Source organism: Bos mutus, chromosome 3 (assembly GCF_027580195.1).
Source record: "Bos mutus isolate GX-2022 chromosome 3, NWIPB_WYAK_1.1, whole genome shotgun sequence".
In the NCBI taxonomy this organism is placed as follows: Eukaryota; Metazoa; Chordata; class Mammalia; order Artiodactyla; family Bovidae; genus Bos; species Bos mutus.
The window spans coordinates 116,019,136-116,042,234 of NC_091619.1; the positions used below are offsets into that span (position 1 = coordinate 116,019,136).

General features: G+C 61.0%; 1 protein-coding gene across 7 annotated transcripts in view; it reads right to left on the reverse strand.

Moving 5' to 3' along the window:
• The window catches only part of HDAC4 (histone deacetylase 4), a 288,731-nt gene that overhangs the window by 22,955 nt on the left and 242,677 nt on the right, over positions 1-23,099 (reverse strand). For 6 of the 7 annotated variants that reach the window (XM_070368624.1, XM_070368630.1, XM_070368626.1 and 3 more), the window contains 8 exons: positions 21,986-22,119; positions 18,137-18,257; positions 12,943-12,989; positions 9,056-9,163; positions 7,120-7,175; positions 5,690-5,777; positions 4,116-4,235; positions 3,368-3,465 (listed from right to left, as the gene is read on the reverse strand). In XM_070368624.1, coding sequence (XP_070224725.1) covers positions 3,368-3,465; positions 4,116-4,235; positions 5,690-5,777; positions 7,120-7,175; positions 9,056-9,163; positions 12,943-12,989; positions 18,137-18,257; positions 21,986-22,119 — 772 coding nt within the window. The remainder of the gene's footprint in view (positions 1-3,367; positions 3,466-4,115; positions 4,236-5,689; positions 5,778-7,119; positions 7,176-9,055; positions 9,164-12,942; positions 12,990-18,136; positions 18,258-21,985; positions 22,120-23,099) is intronic. The other variant, XM_070368625.1, reaches the window with a different exon arrangement.

Sequence of the window (23,099 nt, forward strand, 5' to 3'; positions counted from 1 at the left end):
TCCACTTGCAAACAGGCGGTTTCACCAGCATCTCTGATAACTTTTATAACACGGCCTTTCCCCCCACAGGGCACTGTGAGAACAGGAGCAGTCCCTGCTCCACCACCCCTGAGCACCTTTATATCACGGCCTGTACCCCATACTGGGCTCTGAAAGCATGAGCAGTCCTGGCTCCACCATCTCTGGGATGGTCCGGCTCCACCATCCCTGAGCACCTTTGTTAACACGGCCTTTCCCCCCACACAGTGCTCTGAGGGCAGCAGCAGTCCCGGCCCCTGCACCCCACGCTGCCAGGCGGCAGGGAAGTGAGGGGTTAAGAAAAGTACACCAGGATCTCCTGGCCCGGAGGCCTCCGCTGCTCAGCAGACTTCAAAGCTGCTGGCCTGGCTGGTTTGAATTAAAGTCCCCTTTTCTCCCAGAGTCTCAGGCCCAGGAGAAAGTGCTGCTGCCTCTGGCTTTCATTAGGGGCAATTTTCTTATCTCTTCTTCATCTCGGGCTTGATCTCCTGAAATGCAACAAGGCAGGCGTGGGTCTCAGCAGAAGGTGCCGCCTGGAAGGCATGGGGCGAGCGTCGTCCGGGCCCCCAGGGAGCGGGCAGAGGAGGGGAAACGGCTTCTGACCCTCCTTCCCCACTCTGATCGATGCCCAGGGAACCATAAATTGTAAACTTCAAAGTGCTATTTTACATTAAAATCAATAAAAGAAAAAAAACCTGAAACAATTTTCCTTTTCAAAGAGGCTATTTGAGCTTTAAAAAGTTCACTTGATAGGGCATCACCATGTATACACTTGGCAGAAGATTAAAACGGGACATCAACAGCAACTCTGGGTGAGGGGTCCATCGTAATGCTGGCGGTCGGGGAGGGGGCGACCCCCAGGACCCGCCTCCTGCCCGCTTTTCCACCCCATCAGCGTGCCCAGCACCCCGAGACAGCCCTGGAGGCCGGTTCAGTCGGAACCTGGTCTGAAGGAAGAGGGAACCGCCATTTTTACCACTTTAACCCCTAGTTTCAAGACAGCCTCCACCAGAATTCAGCCATGCCGGGTCCCCTGAGGCATCAGAGGTCACTGGGCTGTATTCATGCCTCTCAGGGCCGAGTCCAGACACTTTCTTCCCCAGGAAGCCCCTGAGGAGGGCCAGTTCACGGGGTGGGGCTGGAGGGCGTCCCGGGGCGGGCGGTGATGGCCTCCACAGAGAAGGCCAGTTCTGATTTCCTGAAGCTGACATTTAATCATGTACATGAGCGGTTTTCAGATGTGGTGTCCGTTTAGGGGGAGTCCTTCTCCCCTAAGTAAGGGGGGGGGGACAATGTCACGATTGCATTACATCTTACCAAGAGGAAGAGGAAAGAAGAGCATTAAGCCACTGAGATCGGAGAGAGTGGTCTGGGTGACGACCCCGCGGGACTTCTGAGGAGGCGATGGGGTCCTGTCTGAACCGGCTGCTCTCACTGTCTGCGCAGCTCGTCGCTTGACCCACCATTTGTGGGAACCAAGTGGCAGGCGGCAGGGCCTCACGGAGGCGGAGCCCCCCTTGGGGCCCGGCCTCTGCATCCCTAGACCCAGACAGCTGCCCCTGAGGCTGGGGCACAGATGAGGGGGCAGATGCTGTGACGGGTCGTGTGACCCCTACGGCCACCCCACCCAGAGCCCAGCCCAAGGCTGGCAGCAGGGAGGGCCCTCAGCCAAGCTCTGATGGCCTGGCCCTCGCTAGGATCTCAGCTGCAGGCGGGACACAGCCGTGCTCACATCCATGCGTGCCTCCACGCACATGCCCATGTGCACACGCATGCACGCCCACACACATACAGGTGGGTCATACCCGCACACACACACATAGATACAGGCACATCACACACACACACACAGATATAGGCACATCACACACACACAGATACAGGCACATCACACACACACACACAGATACAGGCACACACACACAGATACAGGCACATCACACACACACACAGATACAGGCGCATCTCACACACACACACACACAGATAACAGGCACATCACACACACACACAGATACAGGCACATCACACACACACACAGATACAGGCACATCACACACACAGATACAGGCACATCACACACACAGATACAGACACATCACACACACACAGATACAGGCACATCACACACACACAGATACAGGCATCATCACACACACACACACACACACAGATACAGGCACATCACAGACACACAGATACAGGCACATCACACACACACACACACATACAGATACAGGCACATCACACACACACAGATACACACACATCACACACACAGATACACGCACATCACACACACACAGATACACGCACATCACATACACACACACACAGATACACGCACATCACATACACACACACACAGATACACGCACATCACACACACACACACGTGCCCGCATGCAGGACAACCAGAGCACGCACTCAAGAGGAAGGAAGGAAAGTCCCTTGGAAACTTGATGGGCTCCAAAGCCTGATGCAGAGGCCATGTCTCAAACAAAGACGGAAGGTCCGTTGGGCTTCGCTACTGAGGAAAACTTTCCTCCTTCCGAGGGGCCCTGGACGCACACTTGCCAGGGGCTGCCCCCCCGTTCCCCGCCCCCAGCCCCCCAGCCACTTGCTCTGACCGCAACAGGAGGCGGGGTTTCCTCCTACTAATCTCCTACTAACCAGGAGGTAGCTGGTTAGTGCTACCAGCCCCAGGAGTCCCTTCAATGTGGCCCAGATCGAAGCAGAAAGCACGGCTCGATGACAAGAGCAAAGACGGCTTTACAGAATCGCCTTGTACCTGACTCCCCCAGCCCAGCCTAACACAACGGAACCGGGGTGACCGAGGGAGTCACCTCCCGATTTTTATGTCAGCAGAGGAGGGATGTTCACTTCTGTTTCCCATCATCTCACAGAAGGTTTTTTGAGAGAAGAATTAGGAGATCAGGAGCCTTTTCAGACCGCAGCACCCGATTCTCCTTAACCTCATGCTTTCTGACACCTTCCCCCAGCCTCCCTCACTTTCTTACTATTGAGACCCCAGACGGAGTCCTGGTTTCCATGAGACGCACAAGACGGGAACCCTGCAGACGGAAGGTGAGAAACAGTCTTGGGGATGCCACCTCTGGCCTGAAGAGCAGACTGTGAGAAGCCTTGGGGTTCATCCCCCAAAACGCAGAGACAGCAAGACCGGTTCCTGCAGTGCCAGCACACAGCACTGCCCAGGGATGGAGGGGGCGTGCTCACGAGGGAAGGCGAAGGTCAGAGGAGAACGGTGAAGCCCACAGGAGCTGGGCCCCCGTGGGGGGTTCCCGACTGCTCCCTAAGTGCCCCACGGGGTGGAAGCCAGGACCCTCACCTGAAGGCTGCGAGGTACTCTGCGTCTCCCATGGGGGGGTCCAGGCCGCCGGTGAAAGCCATGTTGACGTTAAAGCCCACGCCGGCGCCCGTGCCCACCTGCACGGAGGAGAGAAATGCATGCCATGACCCGACCTGGGGCGGCCCTTGGGGTGTGCCCCTCGCCCACCCACCCGCCCTCAACATGCTGCCTTTCAGGATGGGGCGTTTTCAGAGGCAGGAACCCCGTTCCCCCGCATGTGCAGAGTGTGGGGGCCTTGTGCCCTGCCTGAGGGAGGGGCTGCACCGTGAAGGGCTGCGGGGACCGCTGCGAGCTGGCCGTCTGCCCTGACGTCCCTTCCAGGACGAGACCCCGAGGCGGGCGGGCCTGTCTTTCTCCTTGGACGGGATTCCCTACTGTCGGGCCTCTCCGCTCAGAACAGGGACCTTCGCTGGAGTCTCGGGGGTCACCCGGGAGCCCACCGTGGGCACTCGACCGGCGAGAGGGCCGCTGCCCTGGACACACATGGTGCCTGTGCAGCAGCCTTTCCCGAAGGCGAGGGCACCCGCACTCACTGGCCCAAGCCCTCGGCCCGCCCAGGCTAGAACCAGGGTTCCCAGGATGTCGTCTGCACATGGACCAGACGTGGCCCACACGGGAGCACCTGAGGGATCCGGGCTGACGGCTTCCCCCCGTCACGCCGGGCCCCCTCTGCTCACGGGCGTGCCCCCAGCCCCCAGGCTGCGCCCGCGGACAGAGCCCTGCTCACCTCGTCAGGCGCGCCGCTGCCCGGGAAGAAGTTGCCGTCGTCGTAGCGGTGCAGGGAGATGTAGAGCACGCGGGGGTCGCTGTAGAAGGCCTGCTGGGTCCCGTTCCCGTGGTGCACATCCTGTGGGGCGGGGGGTGCTCAGCGCTGGCGCCCTCCCGTGAGCCAGCACCTCCCGCCCAGCGGGGGTAAGCTCCCCGGCTCGGGGCTCTCAGGGCACGGCCTGCGGCAGGTTCGCAGGGTGTCTCACTGCCCCGGGGGCTGCTGTTTCCGGGCAGGGTCATTTGATCAGTGTCTTGCCAACCCTGGGGCAAGGGGCAGGCTGGGGAGCTGGGCAGCCCGCCCTTACTGCCAGCCTGCGGCTCCCACGGCTGCTCACTTGGGGGCGCAGGCTCAAAGCCGGCTCCGCCGGGGGCTGAGAGCCGGGGTGCCAGGCCCCGAGTGGGGTGACAAGCCACTCGAGTGGGTGGCTGGCGGCCAGCGCGTGAGCTGCGGGCTGCAGACGAACCGCGGTTTTCAGCCCAGGAACTGCTGAGAATCCGCGCATGAATGCTGTCTGAGCTCACTGGAGAAAACACAGAAGGACAGCTGGAAGCGGGGGACCAGCCGGACTCCACAGAGGCCTGAGGGTGAGGGCGGGGCAGGTGCCGCCCGCTGCCGTCTGTGGCCACAGCAGAGCCTCCGGCGCAGCCCTGGATGGCAGCCGGCGAGCGCCCGCCTTCTGCAGGGGCTTCACGCCCCCAGCATCTCTGACTGCTCCCCACGGGGGGCTGACGAGGGGCTCCCTGGGCTGAACGGAGCAGGCACTGGGCGTGTGAGGACCAGGGTCAGCAGCCCATGCCCTGCAGCCCCGGCACCAGCGCCCGGAGCTTGGGGTGTCCCGGGCTGTGTTCCGGTTTTACTTTTCCCAAACCCAGGAGGAACTCTGCAGCATAAAGGATAATCCCGCCTGAAGTATCTGATTTTTTTTTAACTAAAAATATTATGAAATGGATCATAAACTCCAAAGGGAGTTTTCTCCCCTCCCCTTGCCATCTATGGCTTGAAAAACAATAATAAAGTGAACACCTTGAGTGCCCACCTCCCACCTCTGGAATTCAGCTATTCTACAGCGTTTTTCATAGACTGTGCCCTGTGAGGCAGGGCCCTGTCAGAAGCGGCCCGTCATGTGGGAAAATGGGGCAGGGGGTTAAATCGGTAAAAACCGGGTCACCCGGCAGAAGCAGGAGTGACAGAGGCAGCTGGCCGGGCCGCCGTCAGTGCCAAGGGCCCACGAGCCCCACCTGCCCCCCACCCTCCTACGAGGCTTGGCAAGACCACCCTCTAGCTGCTGCCCTCAACCACCAGCCTGTCTCCGGACACTTCAGAACCAGGGTCACTGGCAGGACGGGCTGGTAGGAGCTGTCACACTCCTCGGATTTGGGCTTTTCCTTTCTGCATCTTTGAGGGAGTTTCCACAAAGTGCGGGTCCACAAATCCAGTTGTCAGCGGAGTGGGAAAGCCTGCCTTCCCTCTGTCTGCTGGAGCGGGGGTGGGGTAGGGACAAGCCGGCAGCGCCCCAGGGCCCCCCAACTCACCCAGTCCACCACGAGGGTCTTGCTCACGCTCAGCCTTTGCTGGAGAAGCTTGGCAGCGATGGCCACGGAGTTGAAGTAGCAGAACCCCCTACAGGGGAGAATCAGGAGAAACGGAGATAAAATGTGGGCTCTGATCAGTTTGTACACAGCCTGTACGAGAACACTAGAGCATCCCGAGGACACCTCCTGGGACATGCACTGACCAGCCTCCCAAGAGGCACGAAGGCCCACGGAACACAGAAGTTACTATTTTACTCCCTCCCCGCTTATCTTTCTGTGTTCTAGGATGCATACAATGATTCGAGAGAGGCTTTGAGAGGACGGGAAAAACAAGCTAAGAAAGTGAGTCGAGTAAAAATGAAAATCTCCTAAACTTGAACTGCCACAGGAGCTGAGAAGCCTAGGTGGGTTTGTTTTGAGGGTGCAGGCTGGCTGTCTGGAAGGGGTACCAAGCACCTGTAGCCTCTCCTGCCTTGCTGGCCTCTGGACCCCCAAGAGAGCCTCCAGCGACGAGACTCCTCCAGGCTCCATCTGGGTCCCCCTGAGCCCACTGTCTAGAATATGTGACAAGCCAGACTCAGATTAGAAAGGTGACCTCAGAGCAGATACCCAGTCGGTCAGCACCCGCTGCTGGGTCATGCGGACTGTCCTGGGCCAGGGAGGGACGCACGTGGGTGACGACAGCTCCCTCTACAGCAAGGGCCCTTCCTGCAGCCGCATCCCGACGCCCCACTGGGGTCAAGGTAGCTCCCTGCCTGCGTGCTTCCTGCTTCTCCCTGCGGCTCTGTCTGCATGTGTGTGCCTCACCAGCCGACAGGCCGGCGCTCAGCCTTCCAGGCTCCGCCCGTCGCCTCCTCCTGATGACCCCAACCCTGAGTCTTCTGTCTCAGGCCCTGGGTAGAAGCCCCATATGGCACTTGCTGAGGGTTTCCTGTGTCCACTTTGGGCACAACTTGTGGGGTCAAGTCCTGTGACTCTTGCAGGGGGCTTCTGGACAGGGATGGACCCTGAGTCCACATGCCACCCCCCGCCACCTCAGCCAGCTCCACAACCCGAAACACAGGCTGGACAGCTGACCACTGTGGTTGTGGCCTGGCGACTTGAGCCTCACGGTACCAGAGCATGAGCAGGTCGGCTGGAAGGCCACACGTGAGCAGACCCGAGGTCTAGAACAAGGACGAACCCCCTGAACTCCTCCTGGGACAGCTGATGTTCCCTTTCCTGGGCTTGTTCCTGGGCTAGACAAGGAGGTGGCGCCTCTGGACTCACTTCTGCACCCTCGGCCTCCCCTCTGTGCCCCCTGCCACCCCAACCCGCATCTTTCCAGAGTCACAGCCAACTCCAGCTGCACATGCTGCTGGCCCGGCACACGGGAGGGGTGTGAGACAGCCGTGTGTCCCCTGCCCGAGAGCGACCATGTGTCCACTTACATGGGCGTGCTCTCCTCTGCGTGGTGTCCTGGAGGGCGGACCACAGCAAAGCCATTCTAGGCACGACACCAGCGGGGAGAGACAGGGACAGAAGATTGGTTTCAGGTCAGTGAGAAAAAGATCACAGACTGCCTTTGAGCACAGGCAGAGTCTGCATGGTTTCCAGCCGCCCCCGGGCGCAGACGCGGGCAGGACCCAGGGCTCCCTATGAGCGCTTCGGAGACACCCAGGTCCCTTCTGTGAGAGGCCTGCTGTCATCACAGATCACTGAGACAAAAGGTCAGCTCACTCCTGACTTTCCATCCGCAACAGTCTGCTGGCCAGGCTGCGGGCTGCTGAGCGGGGGAGTCTGGGAAGGAGGGGAAGGGGTGCCTGTGGCCCTGCTCTGATTATAACCAGCAGGAAGTAACTGGATGGGAACGCTGGAGCAAATGAATCTGACGGGGCTAGGCTGCTCCCTGGTTGGGCCATAATGTCAGCTTCCCTGCTGTCTCTGCGGCTCAGCTCCCCGGGGACTGGGCAGTGCAAAAAAAGGACCACTATCGCCTGTGAGCAAAGGCTGGAGAAGAGCTGCAGGTTGCCCCCTCCAGGCCCCGAAATCACTTATGCTTTAAAAGGACCATCTGCAAACCATCCTGCAGCCGCCGTAATAAAGACGGTTTAGACCAGCACGCCCGGTCTTGCAAGCCCAGGAAGCTATGTGGTCAAGGTCTGCAACGGAGCCCCCAGGGCCATGGACCATGCTGGCCAGGCATGGGAAGTGTGCCCAGCCTTCTGCGGAGACTGGGCTGGGTGTGCACTTGGTGGAAGCCCCTCCTCGGCACCACCCAACCATCTCCCCGTCCCTGGACAGGACCCCACACCCCGGGCCTCTCCAGTACCCCCACAGCTCTGTGCCCGCTCCCGTGTAGCTGAGAGCTGACCGGCGGCGGGTGTGGTGGTGGGGGGAGCACACAGGTTCCCAGGGGAGCGGCAGCTCCATGCCAGCGCCCGGAGAAAGCAGTGAAACTTATCAACGTCATTAAACCTTGACATCTCTTTAACGCCCATACAGAGAGATAGGGGATGTGTAACCAGCCCGGCGGGGCTGTCAGATCGGGGAGAACGAGACTGTGGTCAGCGTGGGATCTGAGCTTCCTGGTGAAAATCCCTGTGCGGAGGAGACCCTCCTGACGAAACGGGAGGTGACAGGCACGGTTCCCAGGGTCTGGGCTGCAGTGCACACTGCCTAGGAAGAGGCGACTGAAGGCTCTGGGGCCCTCCGTGACCCCTCATCTCTGGACAACCGAGCACGGTGCAAAGTCAGGATAAAACGACACGCTCAGGGTACGGGGCCCCTCATAAAGCAGGAGGACAGAGGCCGCTGGTGTGTTTCAGGGTCTACACGGCAACACGTCTTCAGGACAGCACCCCTCGCTGAACTGGGGTGTAGGGTCAGAGACACAGACCTGCAGTCCCCTGAGGACCCCCTCCCCTCGCCCTGCACTATGCCAGGCTGCACCGCCTCTGTGTGCTTCAGCCAAGGCCACGTGTCGCCAGCCACAGATGCAGAAGTGGGCATGACGATCCCAGCTGAGCCACGAAGCCAGACGCACTATTATTTTTAAATTAATAAATATTTACAAAGCTTCATTTTTCAATCTCTGATGACTACTCAGCCATGGATGATACAACTCCTACGGACAAAATCTCTCCTAGTCTTTCAGCCACAGTGAGAGGGCAGGGCTCCAAGATCGGCTTTGCTGAGAACCGCTGCGTGGCTCTGTGTTCTCACAAGGGGCAGGGTCTCCTGCAGGTCAACCGTGGGGACAGACCTGGGCACCCGCCCCCCGCAGCCGCCCGGTACCCTGCAGAAGCGGGGAGCAGAGGCGGCCGGCTGCCCCCTCCCCGGGCACTCTCCCCCCACCCCAAGCCCCTCCTGCGGGTCCTCACTGACCTTCAGCTCCCCCGTGGCCACCTTGAAGACCAGCTCTACCACACAGCCCACGGCCAGGCGGGCGGCCCCCGACGAGTGCACCTCGTTCCATATGGTGTCACTGTCCACCTGTGGAGAGAGTACGCCTGCGGTGAGCCCGGCGCCCTGAGGGTCACACCGCCCCCACCGCCGCCCAGCCACGTCCTCTGTGCTCTGCCTCTGAAACTGGAGGGTCTCGTCTCTCCCTAATTACAGAACACAGCTCACATTCCAGCTTACTTTTTTTTTTGAAGACACGCCAAAAAATACTAAACAAGAAAAGAATGGTAAATGCACCCAAATTAGCACACCTGCGTTCTCACTCCTTTCTGAGGTGTCATTTCTTTTCTCAGTGGCTCCAAGTGACTCCAAGCTAAGAGTCGTGATGTCAAGGTTACCTAGCTCCCCCAACCTCTTTTTTTAAACTGCAACTGCAGCTGAGTTACACTCACAGTCAGCAAAAGCAAATGTTAAGAAGGGTTAGAATCAGCTGTTTGCTGTTCAGTCGTGTCCGACTCTTATGGACTGCAGCACGCCAGGCTCCTCTGTCCATGGGATTTCCCAGGCAAGAAGAGCAGGTTGCCATTTCCTTCTCCAGGGGATCTTCCCAACCCAGGGATCGAACCTGTATCTCCTGCTTTGTTGGTGGCTCAGACAGTAAAGAAATCCGCCTGCGATGTGGGAGACTGGGGTTTGATCCCTGGGTTGGGAAGATCCCCAGCCCAGCCTCTGGGAATGCCAGCTCTCACGTCGATTTTATTGAACTGATGCTTGAGCTGAAGTAACTGGTCCCCAATATTCTAGTTGAGAGGCTACTGAAATGAATAACAGCACACCATTATTTAGAACAGAAGCCTGTCTTTGAACGTTGAATATTAATGCCGTGGAGACCGGACTAAGTGCAGAGCGTTCTTCTGACATTTGGAAGCTATTTAAAGAACACAGCGGTTTGGTCATTGAAAAGAAGAGCCCGCACGGAATAACGCTCCTCAGGAAATAGCTCGAACCGCTCGTAAATGTATTTTAAATCATCTTGCTTTGAAGATGAAGCCTCAAGACTTCATTGAAAGAAACCCATCCATCCCACGTAATGATCAGGGCCTGGGCGCCGACCCTGGCGGGGGCGGGGTGCCAGACCCTCACCTGCAGCTCAGCCCCTGTGTCTGGGCCCCGAGCGTTCAGGGCTTGGAAGGGGTTGCCGTGGGCAGCAGGTTCTCACAGGCCCTGCAGACCCCACTCCAGGTGGACAGGCTTGTCACTCAGGCTTCCCAGAGCCTCTCTAGAAGGGCGTGGGAGTCCCAGGCGTCTGCTGCAGTCCGCAAGAGTACCATCCCTGATGCTCGGTTTGGGCAAAAAACCACTCAGATTCTTTCTCCTCCAAATGCAGTAACTTGGGCTTTTGGCTAAGTAACCAGAGCCAGGGGGTAAAATGGACCGACGCTTCGCGTTCAGTGAAGGGTCTTTGTGCTCTGCGCTTGTCTCGAGGGCCCAGAAGCTCCCATACGTAACATTGGGTCCAGGGTAAGGGACAGACCCCGAGCCCCACACTGCAAGACCCCAGGCTGCCACTGCTGCCCGAGAAACTGACGGTGATCTGCACTGCCTCGGGGCCTCCAGCTGCTGGCCAGCAGCTCCCCATGGACCCACGGGGATGGGGGGCTTGGAGCCCTGAGTTCCAGAAGAACAAGGCTCCAGGGAGGGCGCTGGGAGTGCAACACTGCAGAGGCGGCCCCGCTCGGGGTGACCGCCACACACGGGAGTGGTGGAGGCGGGGGAAACGGCCCACCGCCCGATTCCTCCACAGTTCCCCACAGCGAAGGTGGACGGGAGGACAGCTGGGGAGACCTCACACGGAGGTTTCAAACGGACACTCGGGGTGGCCCTTCTGGGTGGGCTGTGGGCCCCCAGGGCCTGCGAGGGGCTGCCCCCTCTAGCCAGGTCAGGGCTGGAAGAAAAATGCAAAAATCGGGAGGAGAGCAAAGCAGAAGTTGCTGTCAACTTGGTTTGGGGGGGAAAGTGTAAAACAAGAAAAACCTCCATTACACCAACTGGATGTTCACTTGAGCGACCTTTCCTTCCTGGTCTCCACAGCTGACCCACGCCCTCCCAACCACACCTGGGTGCCTGGGGTCTCCGCGGCCATCCCGACACCCCGGGGGCTGGCCCTCGGGTCTGGAAGGAGACACTGAGACCCAGGAGGGCTGCGGCTGCACCAGCGGCGCGGCCAGGCCCCGCTGAGCCTGGCAGGAGGACGGGCACCTCGGCCCTCTGCCCGTCTGTTTGTGTCAGTCGCTCGGTCGTATCCAACTCTGTGCGACCCTGAGGACTGTAGCGCCCCAGGCTCCTCTGTCCAGAGGATTCTCAGGGCAAGAATCCTGGAGTGGGTTGCCATGCCCTCCTCCAGGGGATCGTCCCGACCTAAAGACAGAAGCTGGGTCTCCTGCATTGCAGGCGGATTCTTTACCACCTGAGCCACCAGGGAAGCCCTCCTCTTAGGAGTAATTACAGCACACAGCTGGGAGTGGACAGTCCCCTTGGACACTGCACGGCTCACACTCCCCCGATCACTCTGACGGACTCCCCTCTTGACCTGGCTCCTCTTGGTAAGACTCTCCAGGTCTCCGTGCTCCTGCGTGTTTCTGTGCCTGGACGTGGAGGTAGGTGCCATAGCCAGCCGTGGTGGGGTGGGACCTGGACTTCACACCGGGGAGGGGTCGCCTGGCTCAAGGCCCAGCCCCCAGGCCCCATTTCGCTTTCGTTTGTGGATTATAAATCCTGCCTTGCACGGAGCGGCTGCAGGGCAGTGCAGATCCAAACCTTTTCAAGTCTGGCCAAAAATTTGCCCTGAATTAAGAGATTGCAGCCTATTTACAATACAAAATACAATAACTCTAGGAGGGCCTGGTGGTGGTATGAATAAATGCCGTTTATTCTCTTTCTGACGGGATAATTTTCAAAGCAGCAATTTTTGTAAAGACTCAGGAAGAAAACAATTTTGTTTCATTTCCATAACAGAATCCAGACCTGGGCTCCGCCGTGCGATCTGTCATTACGCGGACCTTCGACCGCTGCGCAGTTCCAGCAGGGACGCCTGTGCGCCCACTGGGGCCTCTGGGCTCTCTGGGACCAGGACCGGCCACGGAGCTCCACAGCCAGCAGGCTGGCTGGGAGGGGGCTGCTCTGACCCCCAAACCCAGCACACTCTCCTTGCCCGTGCCCTTCCTCATCCAGAGGCCGGCGGGTTGGGGGGCAGACCCCCTGGATGAAGGAGAAGCTCTGGCTGTGCTGGGGGGCAGCTGGGCGCCAAGACGGGTTCAGCACCCCCACCACAGGCAGGGAGAGCCGGGGTGAAACACAGACCCTAGTTCTCCCGTGTGTCTGCCTGCACACCTCTGCTCAAGGGCTCAACCCCGGGGGCACGGCTGTGCCCACCTCTCACGGCCCATAATCTCATGCCCGCAGTCAGAGTGGCATCGGGGGCTTCGGGCCGGGGCTCAGCTCTGGGATCGGGATCGACATGCTCCCATGCGGCGATGGGATCCGCGAGCTGAGCCAGACCAGGGGACTGTGGCTGGGCGGGTTGGATGAGACGGGCCGCACACCAGATCCCGTTTCCTGAAGCCAGCCCTGCTGCCAGACGGCCTTCCCCGGAGGACAGTGCCCCAGACCCACCATCAAAATGCTCACAGGCTCACGGGGCCTTTGAAGCCGCACGTGTGCGCAGTGGGCAGCCCCGCCCTGTGGACCCTGTTTATGGAAAACACCTGGCAGCAATTACCTGCTCTTCGGAGAGCGGGGCGGCGGTTTCTGTGACCATCGGGACCCCGAGAACAAACAGGACGTTATTTACACATTAAAGAAACACTTACCCCGACACCACCGCAGGGCAGCCTGACGAACACAGACGTTAGTGAGCCTGCGGGGAGGAGAGAGCCCGGGTCAGGTGGCGCGGTCGCCAGCCACTAGTGGGGACGCAGTGTGCCCACCGAGGGGGCATGTGCGGCTGCCAGGGCAACACCTGGCCAGCAGAGGGTCCCAGGCTGAGCGGGCCCAGCCCCAGGGACAGACCCCGCCTTCCCCTGGGCAGCAGCTGCTCATCAAGGGGCGGGGAGCCCGGTGGGGGCTTCTGCTCCCAGCCCGAGCTGTGCACCTGGCAGGGAGCCACCTGAGCGGCAGCATCCAGAGCCCCTGCCCCCGGCACGCGCTCTCAGCCCTGAGCTCTGACTGCCGCCCTCCCCAGCAGTGAGCAGGAGGCCTGGGGTTATTGCCGCCCCCGCCCCATCCCGGGGGAGCCCTTTAGACGTGGAATGCGAGTCACGGCAGGCCCCCCTCCCCATGCAGGAGTGTTCCGGATTCACTGGGATGTGCCCAGCTAAGAAACCACACAGCCTTGGGGCTGGCCGTCCAAGAAGGCCTGCACAGGGTCCGTGAGGCTTGGACTGTCCCCATCCAGGGACAAGACCAGGGACTGTCTTCCTCCTCGGTGTGATCCCGGTGCAGGCTGACGACCAGCCTAGAAGTCGCCCCTCCCCAAAGGGAGGCAAGGCCTGTGCCCACCTCATCCGGGCTCCTGGCCGGGACCACGCTGGGGACCCTCCCTGCCCCTCGAGATGGTGGACCTGTCCTGCCTGTGCGCACTGCTCTCCTCCGTCAGGGCCTCCCCCATCGCCTGCCGCTGCGGCTCTGGACTGTGGTTCCCAAACTGCCCCTTGTCAGAGCCACACGGCCTCCAGCCCCCTTCCCTGTGAGGCCGCGGGCATGGCTGCGTCTCCTACCACACCCGTGAGCCTCAGCCACCAGACTAGGCTCCCCCACAGCTCGCTGCCGTGAGAAGGCGGTGACCAGGCAGCTCCCTCCAGGGTCTGCTGCCCACATCAGTGTGGCCAAGCTGCGTCACCGCCCCGCACTAACCACACAAGTCTTTTTGCACGTGGCTTAGAAACGTGCGGATTCAACTGAAAGAGGCAGGGAGATCACAGGGCAGTGTTGGGGCACCATTACCATCATTGGGGTCACCAGTCACCACCAGGTTGGGATACGCAGAAAGATGTCCCGATGGCAGGACAGTCACCAGACATGTAAACAGGTCTCAAGCAGCGAGACGCTATCTGCCCGGGCATCCTCATGGCTACGCGGGCGCACGTCATGACACAGAGCTCACGGCCACGCGGGCACTCGTCATGACACAGAGCTCACGGCCACGCGGGCACTCGTCGTGACACAGAGAGCAGTAGAGAAAGAGGAAACAGAGTGGGCTGTACTGTGATTAACGTAAATGGAACACACACAACACGTGTGTGTGTGACGATACCCTGGGCTCATAAAAGAAACACTAAACACGCTCACACAGCTGCCGAGGGCAGGCATTGGGGTCTGAGATGATGGAGGAACACTTCAACAAAGACACCACAGCAGCGGAGGGGCTTCCAGGGAGAACGATTCTGGATGTACTGAGGAGGGGCCCCGTGGGGGCGGGCCTGGCTCGGTGGGCGGGAAGAGACAGCTCCCAGCTCACTCCCCACGCACCCCCCCTCCCTGTTTCCTCTTCCCCAGTGATCCCCATTCTGGCATCTCTCTCATTTCTGATCACCTGCCTTAAACGTTGGAACCAATTTGAAAACCTCATCCATCCTCCTGGCGGGGGACTTGAGTCCACCTGCACCAAAGCATGGGGACCATTCCCCCATCACCCTGTCTCCTGTCCCTCGAGCGTCACATGCCTGGCGGATGGACACGCAAAAGGGGTGGGCTGACCAAGCGGGTGGACGTGGAGCATGAGGGTGAGCTGGGAAGACCTGCGCTGGTCGGAAAAGGACATGAGTGGGCTTGGCGGCCGCAGGGTGTGTTCAGGGGGTAGTCCGACCACTCTCTGGCCCGAGGCCCTGCAGAAGTGGGAGTTACTGGGACTGCATGTGCAGCCCCAGTGGTGTCATGGGACCCATGGGCAGCCCCACCTGTGCTGGAGAGCATTCCAGGAGTGGGGCTCCGTGGAGGAAGGAGCTGAGCTGCCCGGAGGATCCGGGGCCAGGCTGCAGACCTTGCTCTTGGCCAGCTCCATGCCTCCCTCCGTGGCCACTGACTTTGTCCCCCAGCTGCACCATCCTTGTCCTTGGGGGCTTCTTCCCACCAAGCCCCACCCTGCCTCAGGCCAGGCCCTCTCCTCTGGGCCCCCGGCTGGTGCCGTCTCATGTCTAGATGTTTCGGCCCGTATCCACGCCACTTCCAGTGCCATAGGCTGGCCTCTGGGCTCCTCAGTGTCCCCTGTCCTCCCCTTCCTGGGAGTGGCCAGCGTGGACCACCCTGCCCTCCCCTCTCCCCATGACTCTGGGTGTGGGGCCTGGACAACTCCAACACCCCCTCCCAAGCTCAGGGGACACAGACGTGCTTCAGGGGCTGAGTGGAAGATGCTGTCCACACTGAAGAGTCTGTGTCCAGTCTGCACCGCACAGGGCCTCAGCTGAGGGAGAGAGAACATCAGGGCGCCCCCTCCACGGGGACCAGGGCCCTGCCCAGCTTTTGGCCAAGTGAATCCGCATGGCTCCTTCTGGTTTCTTGTGTGGTATCCTAAACCACGTGGTCGAGCTTTGGAAAACCCAACGGGGTAGCATTCATCCTCCAGGGCTGGCCTCTGTGATTGGTCCAGCTTCAGTGTACGCGTCCCCAGATTCACAAGTCGAACTTTGACCCTAGTGTGACGCTGGGAGGTGGGGCCTTCGGCAGCGGCTTTAAGCCGTGAAGACAGAGCCCTCATGAGTGGGGTCAGTGCTCTTCATAAAGAAAGAGCTCCCCACCCCTCCCCCCACGAGGCGGCATCGGCCGTGAACCAGGCAGAGGCCCTTACCCACCATGCTGGCACCCTGAACTCACAAGTCCAGTTCTGGGGCAGGGGCATGTCTGGACAACGTGCCTGAGCCTGGCTGGCTGGAGACTTCAGACTGGAAAGAGCCTTCCCCGGAGCTGGCCAGGCTTTGCCCTGCAGCCGTGGCCCAACGTCGTCCTGGCTCCCAGCAGCCCTGGTCCTCTTCCTGGGAGGCGGCAGCATGCTCGCGTCTGGCCCCTGTGCTCTGAGGCTTTCCAGGGTGCTCCCTGCAGGGTCCTCCCGCCCTGGGACCCTTGCGTGGCCCCCCAGGGCTTGCCATTCCTCTCCACGTCCTCCGGAAGCTCCTGGGCCTGCGCACTAGGGACGCTCCTCGTATTTCTTCTCTTCTCTGGCTTCCTGGTGTCAGCCCTGGTCACGTTCCTCGACTCCCTGTCCCATCCAGCCCAGAACTCGATTTCCGAGACCATGTTTCACATTACTCCCCCGAATGTTTTTATTTTTTCTTCTGTTTCTTGTTTTTGCTCGCATTCTGTGGACATGGTGCCTCCCCTCCAACGATTCTAAGGCCAGTCCCGGCTTCTGTGGCAACTCCCAGAAGTCTGGCCTCTGAGCGGTGAGCACCTTCCCAGGGGCCCGCAACCCCTGACCTTCTGCTCTGGCTGAGGGTGAGGGTGTGCAGCTGGTGGCAGGTCCGGGGGCACGGTGGGCTCAGGCACCATCGCCACCACTGTTGAGGAGCTCAGGGCGCTGCGTGTTGGGGTGCCCCGCCGCCAGCTCCCTCTGGGCAGACAGACCCTGAAGGAGGTCCCCCATCTCTGCCGGGGGTAAAGGTCAGCGTGCTGGGAGCCCAGGACAGAGGGAGGGAGGGCCGGCAGCCTCACCTCCTCTGGGCCTGAGTCTGTCCCAGCCCAGGGGCCCCCTGCCTGTCTGTCTGGGGCTACCAGGCCACCAAGGGGACGTGATGGAGACCTCTCAGGCCCTGTGGCCAGGTCCCCTGAGTCCTGCCTGCCTGCACCTCGTCAGTGTCTGTCACTTGGCTGACAGCAGGCAGAGGTGGGGGCGTCTGTCCCTGGACCCACTTCTGGGCACGTGCCGCCCGGCTCCGTGCCTCAAGCTCCCTCCTGTCTCCCAAGTGTGGTGGATTCTGATGTCTAAAAGCCCAGTCACTGCACACAGTCCCCTGCCCAGACCAGAGCACATTTCCTATTGCACCCCACCTCCAGCTATGTGCTTTCCAAGGGCTCAGCACCTACAAGGCGCCCAGCAGGGAAGATGTGTCCCCCGCGTGCACGAGGGGTTGAAGGGGCCTATGGGTGCACGGGGAGGTGGTGGGGCCGCACTGCAGGGTCCCTGGGGAGGGGGTGACACTCATGCAGTGAGGGCCAGGCACAGGGCCAACCTTCTCCACGTCTACCCCGGAAATAAGAGCAAACAGGGCATGGCCTATCTCCCCCAACCCCAGAGGGACCCGAGAGTCTGGTTCCGGGACCCTCTGCCTGCCTTGGCTCAGGGAAGCACCCCGAAGGGCGTCTCGCCCCAGGGGGCTAGGACAGGCAGGGAAATCTAGGTTGGCGACTGTCCTGGCTCAAGATGATCAGGAAGCAGTGGTGGTGGTAGTCGGCGGAAGTTGTCCAGGAAGTGTTCTGATGGGGGGCTCTGCCCTTGCGGGCCTGGGCATCCCACCTGTCTGTCAGCCCCACCTGCCTTATGGGGACCCTGACCACCTCCCTAGGGGGAAGGAGTTCTTTCCACCAGGCCCAGATCCCACCACTTCATCTGGGGGGTTGCCTGCTCCAGATGAAGCCCCGGCCCCCAGGAAAGGCTCAGGCCACCGCCGTCCTCCTAGGAGCCTGGAAGAGCATCCCCAGGTGGACTCCAGGCCCAGAAAGGGGTGGCCGGGTGGTGGCTGCGGGCCCTGACCAGCCTCACCCGTCACAACTCAGCTAGTTGAAATACTGCAAAACCAGCGGTGCTCAGCCCGCTTGCTCCCCAACACGCCCGATGCAAAGCAGGAAGCCAAGCGCCCACGTGAACGCCAAGGGTGGGTTCCTCCTCAGACCCTCACCTGACAGCCTGGCCCGGGCACCACGGAGAAGGGCTGCCTCTGCCCCTGCTGCCCACTCACAGCCCGGTGGGCGACACTCGGCCACCAGCCAGCGCCCCGAGGGCGGGCCGGCGGGGCCTCAGACGCGGGCCGGGCCAGGAGCAGCCTCGCGGTAAAGGTAAAGAAGGCCTTGGAATACCTAGAAGTTTCTTACTGTCCAGTTTCTGCCTGTTGAGGGGGTTCGTGCCGTACAGCAGGGCGTGTGTCTCCGAGTGCACTGTCTGCAGCTCCTCCAGCGTGGCCTTACGTCCGCGGATGCACTGCGGGACAAAAGGGGACGGGAGGCCGCCGCGGTCAGCCTCAGCAGCAAACCAGCACCCGAGACGGAGCGGGGTTTCACGAGCGCATGAGCACAGTGTGACTTGGTTTTTGCGAAATCAAAAGCAAACACCACCCCACATGATATTTGAAAAATATTTGGGAAGTATTTTAGAGGGCGTATACTTTAATTACAACTTAGACGTTTTAGAAAAAGAAAAAAAGATAATTCCAGCCTTCAACGCTTTAGCCTTCACTGTCACGTCAATGATTTGCCATCAATTTGTTATTTTGCTTTCCAACTGTCTGGTCTTAAAATAGATGGAAACCGCCTCACACGTGGGGCTGTGCTCAGCTCTCACGAGGCCAGAACCCAGCTCTCCGGGTATCGAGAGCCTTCCTGGAGGGCAAGGCGGCCCATAACCAGCCTGGCACCCCAGGCTGTGTCCGTCTGCATGCTTCTTCACTCTGGATATTCCTCAGATCTTTGGCTATTTTCAGATGTTCCCCAGAAATTACCATGAACATCACTGCTCTTGAGTTGAGCTGAGCTACGTTTACTTAACCTTTCAGAAGCAGACTAGTTTGTGAAGCAAGATTCCGGTCGACACGTTACACTTTCTGAGAGTCGGAGTAATGCAGGGGGAGCCAACCGGACTCTGGGGCACAGGGGGAGGCCTTGGGCTCTCTGGGCCAGGCGCATGCTGGGCAGACATGGGCCAGGAGCTGCGCTCCCATGGAAACCCCCAGGGGGCTCTGTAACCATTCCTAACTGTACGACAGGCTCCCAGAGACGCCTGCCTTGGCCCAGGGGCCAAGGACAGGGAGCCCGAGACCGGCAGGCTGTGGCCAAGACTTTCGCGACCTGGCTTCCAGTGTGAAGGGGTACAAGGTGGCAGGGAAGCTGACCCACCCACACCATGACCTTCAACACCAGGTGGCTCAAAGAGGGGAGCCCACCCATAGAGTGGGGGTACTGGCTGGAGGCTTGGGGGTCTCAGGAAGTCATGGCACGGCAGGTCCCTTAACCTCCCCTGCCTCGGGTCAAGTCCCACAGCCGTGTCCTATAGACCAGGAGATGCCTTGCACGGTGACTGCTCCCAAGTGTGCGGAGGGCAGGCTGGCCTACAAGCATAATGCTGTGTGGAGCACCTCTCCACCCCGGATCAGTCGCCCCTCAGCCTGTGTGTCTTCACCCCGAGTCCCTCTCAGCCTGTATCTCTCAGGGTCCCCCTCAGCCTGTGTCTCACCCGGGTCCCCCCGTGGGGGACCCCGTCTCTTCACCCCGGGTCTGTCTCAGCCTGTGTCTCTTCACCACGGGTCTGTCCCCGCAGCCTGTATCTATTCATCTCAGGTCCATCCCCTCATCTGTGTCTCTTCATTCCGGATCCTCATCAGCCTGTGTCTCTTCAATTCGGGTCCCCTGCTCAGTCTGTGTGTCTCACCCCAGGTCGCCCTCAGCCTGCGTCTCTCACCCGGGTCCCCCTCAGCCTGCGTCTCTCGCCCCGGGTCCCCCTCAGCCTGCGTCTCTCGCCCCGGGTCCCCCTCAGCCCCCGTCTCTTCACCCCGGGTCTGTCTCAGCCTGTGTCTCTTCACCACGGGTCTGTCCCCGCAGCCTGTATCTATTCAGCTCAGGTCCATCCCCTCATCTGTGTCTCTTCATTCCGGATCCTCATCAGCCTGTGTCTCTTCAATTCGGGTCCCCGCTCAGTCTGTGTGTCTCACCCGGGTCCCCCTCAGCCTGCGTCTCTCACCCCGGGTCCCCCTCAGCCTGCGTCTCTCACCCCGGGTCCCCCTCAGCCTGCGTCTTATTCATCCCGGGTCCCCCTCAGCCTGCGTCTCTCACCCGGGTCCCCCTCAGCCTGCGTCTCTCGCCCCGGGTCCCCCTCAGCCTGCGTCTCTCACCCGGGTCCCCCTCAGCCTGCGTCTCTCGCCCCGGGTCCCCCTCAGCCTGCGTCTCTCACCCGGGTCCCCCTCAGCCCCCGTCTCTTCATCACGGGTCTGTCCCCGCAGCCTGTATCTATTCATCTCGGGTCCATCCCCTCATCTGTGTCTCTTCATCCCGGATCCTCATCAGCCTGTGTCTCTTCAATTCGGGTCTTCCGCTCAGTCTGTGTGTCTCAGCCTGGGTTCCCCTCAGCCTGTGTCTCTCACTCCGGGTCTGTCCCATCTGCCTGTCTCTTCAACCTGGGTCCCTCCCCAAGCCTGCGTCTATTCATCCCGGGTCCCCCTCAGCCTGTGTCTCTCACCCGGGTCCCCCCTCAGCCTGCGTCTCTCGCCCCGGGTCCCCCTCAGCCTGCGTCTCTCACCCGGGTCCGTCCCCTCAGCCTGCGTCTCTCACCCGGGTCCGTCCCCTCAGCCTGCGTCTCTCGCCCCGGGTGCCCCTCAGCCTGCGTCTCTCGCCCGGGTCCGTCCCCTCAGCCTGCGTCTCTCGCCCGGGTCCGTCCCCTCAGCCTGCGTCTCTCACCCCGGGTCCGATCTCCAGCCTGTCTGCAGGCCCATCTCCTGGGTGTGGGGACCCCTGGGCTGTCAGTGCCCGCCTTCAGCGCTGCTGTCCTCGCCCCCATCTTCCAGCTCCTGCCTTGAAACTACCCTGGTGGCCGCCAGCCTGAGGGGCCCGTCCTGTGAGCGTAGAAGCAGCTCAGGGATGGCTGGGCAGGGGTCCTCTGGAGAAGGCGTGTCTGCCGGGCCGATGCTGCCCCCCAGTGGCGTGTCCTCATTGTATCTGGAAGCAGGTGCGGCCACTCCAGCCCGGCTGCCTGGAGTCCCTGTCATCTCCACAGAGGGACTCCTGGGCCGGATTCTGGGCCCAGACCTCCAGCCATCTCCTCCAGAAATTGTGGGTCGTCATAAGCTGGCAAATCCGTGGGGTCACTGGAGGCCAGCTGACCTCAACTCAACACCCTGTCTCAATGAGGGGCAGATGGGGACCCGGGCTCTGACCACACCCTCCAGGTGGCGCTGGGCTCCAAAGGATGGACGGTACAGTTCTGCTCAGCCATAGGCTGGGGCTTTGTGAGGTCACCCTGCAGAGCAGCAACCCCCTTCCAGTTCCCTATCCCTGGCTTTGTGGAGGGTGGGCACACGGGAGGCCAGGCCCTGTCACCCTGGAGGGCTCTTGGGAGGTGGTGTTGCCTGCCTGCTCCACAGACGACAGTGCTATGGCGCCCACAGCCTGGAGCCCCCCTGCTTGTGCACAGACAGACGCCCCGCCCCAGACCCAAACTGGCCACACTCCTGCATCAGAGGGGTGGAGGGACATCACAGGTCCTTCAGCAGACCTGTCCTCCAGGACCCGATTTTCAAGGGTGCAGAGGTGGGGACCGAATTCCAGGCAGACTGACCAGTCTGCCCACCACCCCCACCCTGCAGGCCTGAGGCTCTACCCACACCCTGAGAGGAGCTTTCCCAAAAACTCAAGGAAGAGAACCTTCGATGAAGAGCCAACAGAAACGACGGTCTTCCCCTAGGTCAGAGCCACCAGATCCCATCCGTGGAAGAGGCCCTGGGATGGCCTGGCCATGCATCCTGGGTGATGAGAGGGAGCCTGGCGAGAGGCAGGCTTCCCAGAGGATGACCAGGAAGGGGAGTGGGCGAGAGGGGGCTGGGGAAGGGCCCCTCGGGTTCCTCCAAAAGGCAGGCCTGCGTGTCTGCCTGCGCAAGGGCCCTGCGTCCCCCCAGGTCACCCCACACACGCCCTGGCTTGTGACGCCCGCAAGGCCGGCCTCACCTCACATTTGCCTCGCAGGCCGGTCTCCTGCAGCCGCGACCAGATGCTCTGGATGCGCCCGGCGTGCTCTGGGTGGCTGTTGGTGTTCCCACAGGTGCACTGGTGTTTCAGCATCAGAGTGTCGTACACGAGGCCTGCAGCGGGGAGGCAGGGTGGCCGCGCTCAGAGAAGCCCTCGGGGTACCCGGCAGCTGGTCCCCCTGCCAGGGGAGCGGAGCTCAGGGCACTTGCCCAACGGCCAGAGTCCTCGACACCCAGGGGAGCTGGCGAGGGAGGAAGAAATGAAAAGGCAGCCCTGTCCCCAGGACTCAGGGCTCTCATATCACAGGGACCGGGCTGACCCAGACAGTGGGGAGATTTTGGTCCCAAACTCAGGTCTGCCAGGGACCCTGTCTATAGAGTACTTTGCCTCTGTGGATTGAGATCCATCTGTTCGAGGTTCTTGGGGTTCAGAAGGCTCGGTTTCTGCCTGCGGAAACTTGCAGAGCCACTGGACAGGAGCACACGCTTGTGCACACACACAGAGACACACAGGGACGCAACTGCATTTGAAATTGACCTAGACAGTGGGGCGGGGCAGGGTGGGACGTGGCCTTCCAATAACAGAGCAGCAGACTGACGCAAGCACAGACGCACACGCCTGTCCACGTGGACTGCAGGTGTGCACGTGTGTGGACAGCACCAGGACACGGGCCCCACCCGACGGCATCATGGTGACACAGTGATGCATTAGCAGAGGACGGGGTGAGGCGCTGTCCCGGGGGCCCTCCGTCCCAGGTGCGGTGGGGGCCGGTGATAGGGGCTGACCCGGAGCCCCTGGGCCGGGACAGCCAGTCCAGCGCCTCGACACCAGTGGACGCTGCACTCGGCTGTAGACCTCTGCCCTGACTCCCGGGGAACGCTTTCAGGCGGAGAGAGTCCTGCCTGCAGACTTCTGCAGGGTTGGGAGGCTGTAGGTGAGGGGCGCGGCGAGACTGCAGGCAGGAGCAGTGCTGTGGGCTGTCCAAGAGCGGAGAGCGAGCGTCTGGGCCGGCCGCGCCCTGCTCCCACTCCACCTGCACGCTCCAGGCGTCGCCTGGGCCTCACAGGCAGGGCCCTGGGTGGATCCTCAGTCC